This window comes from Cyprinodon variegatus, unplaced genomic scaffold (genome assembly GCF_000732505.1).
Source record: "Cyprinodon variegatus isolate N-32 unplaced genomic scaffold, C_variegatus-1.0 Scaffold395, whole genome shotgun sequence".
In the NCBI taxonomy this organism is placed as follows: domain Eukaryota; kingdom Metazoa; phylum Chordata; class Actinopteri; order Cyprinodontiformes; family Cyprinodontidae; genus Cyprinodon; species Cyprinodon variegatus.
Window position 1 is genome coordinate 83,079 of NW_015150848.1, and position 5,455 is coordinate 88,533.

A 5,455-nucleotide genomic window follows, 5' to 3' on the forward strand; every position below is an offset into this window, starting at 1 on the left:
GAATATAGATGGGCAGAATGGAAGATGAGGGAAATAAGCTGGGTGAAGAAGAAAAGCAGGAGGTAGAAGAAAACCAGAGTTTAGATTACAAGTATAGATCCTTTTTGTTTGTTGAATTTTTATCGTTGTGAGACTGTTTCATTTATTACATTAGGAGGGTAGTTAGAGGTATTTTGTTGAATCTTTATTTTCTAATGCAGAAGAGAGCCTATTTAAATCATTATTTTATTAGATTTATGTATTTTAAAATAGAGCTTTCATTTTTTTACTGGTTGTTACAGATTTCATATTACTACATAAGTTATTTTTGTACCACTGAGGTACAATAAAGCATGTTCATTAACCTTTAAGAAACCTGTCTGAATCTGTCTTGAGAGTGGCTCCTTTTTGGAAATCAAAATATGGTCACCCTATATTTGAATGAGAACAAAGCAATGCTAACATTCCGATCATGTAGAAGTCCTAAAACTTCCTAAAGCAAACAGATAAAATTTAATTCCTCATAATCAGACTTGTTGAACCAAAGATAGTCTCCATATGTCTTCATGGCTCCACTCAGGTCACAGTCCTCATCTTAGGCACCATTAGCCCAGCATTCGAAATACACAAAATGATCATCAACCCAGAACCAAAAGTCCAGGGTGCAGGTGTAATGAAGGCCGAGCCATATGAAGGGACTGTTGGCCTTCTCAGCCTCCAGCTCAGCAAAGGCTTGCATCTGTTGATCCAGGATGGAGGCCAGATCTCTGTGGTTATCTCTGCAGTGGTACAGGGCCTCTTCCCTGGTCTTGTTTTCCGTAATTAGTCCAAAAAGTGATTCTTAAACAGAGAAAAGGCCAAACTTGGGTTAAATAAAGTTTGGGAGGCACAAACCTATAAACATTTTGAAACAACATTTTCTTGGAGGGTCCAATAAATTCTGTGATTAATTAAGAAAAGGAAGAAACTAAATCAGTTTTTTTGGAAGCATTTGTGCTCCTCAGTCAAAAAAATGTAACTTTCTCAAACACTTATCTGTCACACTTGTTAGTAGGACACCAGACAGAGATTCTACCCAGAATAAAATACCTCAAACCAATACATTACTAATTCTAAGCCTTTGTATGGTGAGAGTTTATAAACAGGGATCACATACCAATCTTTGTGCCGGTGATGTGTATGTCACAAATAATCATATATTGGTGTTTGTGTATGAAAAGAGTGACATAGCGCCCCAACACTGATGGTTGAAGCTCATAGATATTGAACTGGTCTGTTTGGAAGTTGGTGATGTTTTGAATCCTATATTTAAGAGAAGAAAAACAAACCATGTCACAATTTGGCCGTAAATATTAACTACAATCAGCTAGAAATTGTTAACAATCAATAACTTCATTTGCAGCTCAATTAATGCAGCTGCTATGAAGATACTAATGGAGCAGAAATCTGGAATATTCACAACAGACAGAGACAGAAAAAAGTCGTAGAACGGGTCGCTCTTATAAATGATACACCATGTATCAAGAAATATCTATGTTTAAATAAAGGATTAAACAGATGAAAAACGGTACCTGTGGGATTCACATAAGGATTAGACTGTTTGTAAACTATATCTGACATGACATTCAATCATGAACCATTCAGTGAGACTTTAAGCACCATTGTCAAAAAAAAAAAGCTTCAGACAAATATCTAACCATAAGGTAGATTAGGGGTTTCTAATACCCCATTTACACTACCCTTGAAAAACCGTGCCGAGACCGGTCCAAGCTTAGTAACTGAGATAACTTATCGTGTGTAAATGGAAAGCAAACTGAACTGAACAGAGCATTACACAACTGAACCGAGATAACTGGAGACCAGTTCCAGAGTTGGGCTCGGCTCGGTTTTTCCCTGGCTTGGTTCTCTGATAACAAAAGCGCATGAGCATGAGCAGATCGCATCATCTCCGTCTGGCTGCACATACCGATTCACACTCCATTCCAGTAGTTGGCGGTAATGCCCCTCCGGAAACAGAAGAAGAAGAACAACTTCTTAAACTATAAACAGCAATCGAAATCTTCTCCACGCAACAATTTAAATAATGGCATCTTAAATAATAACACTGAAGTACAGCTCGTTCAGCTCTATATACGGGTCAGCCCAGCTATTGGGGCCAGATAATCTTGTACCGGTAAGTTTGTTAGTTTAAGTTATTCCAAGGCTCATGTCCCTGTCCCCAGAGGCCAGTGAGTTGAGAGGGTTTTGGTGTTTGTCTCCTGTATCCTGATCGTATCCTGGCTCTTTCCCGCTCTCTGTTCCGTTTTGGCTCAGTGGAGTTGAAGCTAGTTTATCTGGCTCCTATGTGGAGTATAGTCTAAAGTTCTGCAGTTATCCTGGTACCATGTTTTGTCTGCATCTGAGCGTGTCTGCCTGAGTTCGCTGCAGGACTCATGGATTCTTGGAACCCTGAATCTGTCTGTCCTTGTGTGGATCGGAAACCCTGACTGGGCTACAGACTCCTGGATTCCAGAACTTTCCTGTCTGATCTGTTTTCCCTGACCTGGATTGGATTCCTTGGGGAAAAGTAGATCCAAACCACCAGTTTGAATCCTCAGCTCAGTTTGATGCGCAGAAAATCCTTTGAGGGGGGAGAAGGTCCAAAACATCCAGTTTGCAGGATGAGATCCTGCCAAGAGGCAAACACAAAAACAACAAGATTAAGACTCAGGTGACAAAACTCAGTTTGACACAGCAAAACTCAGCTTGGCTAGAGTACCCAAAACTGGCAAACACTCTGGCATCGATGTAGTGGCAGTCAGCAGCTTAAGAGTCCTCCGGTAATGAGGCAACCATCCGCAGGTGTGTGAGGAGGCCAAAGAGAACCAGGCACCGCCTGGTGGTGGAGGGAAAACAAACAAAAGCACAACCCACACAAACTGGATTCCTAACAGTTTTAGTTAAATAAACGTTTTGAACTTTCCCACTGTCTGTCTTGCCTGGAATATTTGGTCCATCTGTTCCCGTTTTATGAGATAACCACATAAGCTGAGAGCGACCACATACTAGCTGACCAGATCATTACACATTATTAGCTTTCCTTATAAAGAAGCCTACCATATGTTCAGAATCAAACATCTACAGTTATAGTTTTTTAAATTGGTAATATGAATATTAAAAATACTAATATAGCAACATAATTATACCATTTAGGTTTTTAGATGCTGCATTGTTTATCAGCTGAACACATTCCAATTGTTCTAAATCAATTTCAAAGTAAATTTGAGCCTTTTCAAATTTAGTTATTCAGTTATTTTGTTGTTTTTGAAAAATCTGCACAATGAAACTTTTACCAATAAATTGATGGATGGATCTTTTTATAAAAAAAAATACTACACCTGTTTTTGTCCATTATTTGCATGATATTAAGGGCAGGATTGGCACTTTTTTTCAATATAAAGCAGGAGGGGAGCTCAGTCAGGAAGAAACAACCAATTACTGTAACTTGACCATGATCAGATGGCATATACATTGTTCAGTATCAGAATTACCATACAACATTTTTTTTATAAATTCAATAACTTGATTTGATCCTTTAATATCGGCTTTCTGACACCGTTGTTGATGAAATAAAGAAACCCCATGCAGGGCCCTAATAATCCAGTACACCCAAGGAAAAAAAAATCCCACCAATGTGAGGCTGTAAAACATATGTATTGTCCTCAAAAAAGTTTTTTTCTTCTTCTTTTTATTATAATCAGATATGCAAATCTCAAGGCAACTCACATGTAAAACATAATTAAACTCTTAAGTTGATCCAGACGTTTTGCTTCAAACAGCAATTATTTAGCTGGTTTGACAAAAATAAATGTTACATCTTGTAAAAAGTTACCCTGCATACCCAGAAAATCCACTTTTTCATAATCCAAAATCCAGTTACTACAGTGATGTACAGTGATGTGCAGTGCAAGCTACATAGAATTATAAACTTTCTATGTGTACTTCAACAATGCAAAAAAAAAAAAAAACATAACTGTTATTCAAATCAAAGAAGGAGCTGTTTTGATGGTACCCAAGCAATGCTAACATTATAACCAGGTAGAAGTCTCAAATCTTCCTAAAGCAAACAGATAAAATTAAACTCCTCATAATCAGACTTGCTGAACCACAGATGGTCTCCATGTGTCTTCATGGCTCCACTCATGTCACAGTCCTCCTCTGGGGGGTTGTTAGCCCAGCGTTTGAAATGTACAACATTATCATCAACCCAGAACCAAAGGTCCAAAGTGCAAGCATAGTGAAGGCCGAGCCATACAAAGGGGCTGTTGGCCTTCTCAGCCTCCAGCTCAGCAAAGGCCTGCATCTGTCCATCCAGGATGGAGGCCAGACCACAGTGGAATTCCTTGCAGTGGCCCAGTGCTGCTTCCCAGGTCTTGTTTTCCTTAATTAGCTTAAAAGGTGATTCTATAAAAAAAACAAGATTTAATAAGTTTGGGGAACATAAACAGTTAATTTTGAAGATTTTACATTTGCGCGCATGCAATTTGACTTTTTCAAGTTAAAATGTGTGTGTGGGTTTTGGGCCTCAGTTAATTAATTTCAATTCAGTTTATTGACATAGCACTAATTTACAACACATGACATCTATAGGCACTTTCAAGATTTGAACTTTGGTAGGGACACTATTGGTCGGGTGTCATTGGGGCTATGCAATATGCATGCCCTTTTTTTATGCTTGACGTGAGCATCAGTACGATGCTCAAGAATTCATTGTTTAAAGAGAAAAGCAGCATTTTGCTACATCAATAAAACATTTTATAAGCACTACACTCACCGGCTCTGATGAATGTGGAATTAGGACTGTTTTCCACTTTGAAAATGTTTTCATTTGAACGACTAAGACAGAGGGTACATATACAGTATTTTTTTTTTTTTTGAAGATATAGAATTGTGCAGAGGTAAACCCCACTCTTATATTTTTATCTACTATGCTCTCTCACTTTGCTCTATCAAGCGAAATAATACATTAATTAAAATATTAACTTCACTATAAAAGTGAACATCTAGGCTGTAGTTACTCTGTGTAGCCCATTTCATGTATTTTATCTGGGGCTGAAAATTTAATCGTATTAATTGATTATTTCAATATTCGTCAACTAATTTAGAAAGTAATTCATCATTAACTGGAGTATAGAGACTCTAAAACATTATATAAATGTAAAATGTGCCTCTCCTCAACCGAGTAACCCACTGAGATCAGTAATTATACCAAAATTGTAAAAAAAAATATATATATAATATATATATATATTAGGGGTGTGGGAAATAATCGTTTTGGCGATATATCGTGATATTCGGCTGCCCAATATAATATCGATCTTTCACTTCTTAGTATCGATTAAAAAAAAAAAAAGGTTACATAAAACATTGATGGGAAAATGGGCTACCTCTGCACCACCACTCTGGCAGAAAGCGCTGTGGAGCCCTTTAACTGTGC

At 37.7% G+C, this 5,455-nt stretch overlaps 1 protein-coding gene across 1 annotated transcript in view; it reads right to left on the bottom strand.

Moving 5' to 3' along the window:
* Nucleotides 1-4,010: 4,010 nt before the first annotated feature.
* LOC107092799 (snaclec rhodocetin subunit delta-like) overlaps nucleotides 4,011-5,455 on the bottom strand; it is a 12,370-nt gene continuing 10,925 nt past the window's right edge. Inside the window, exon 2 of the mRNA XM_015387456.1 lies at nucleotides 4,011-4,422. Within this exon, the coding sequence (XP_015242942.1) occupies nucleotides 4,076-4,422 (347 nt within the window). The 3' untranslated portion in view covers nucleotides 4,011-4,075. The remainder of the gene's footprint in view (nucleotides 4,423-5,455) is intronic.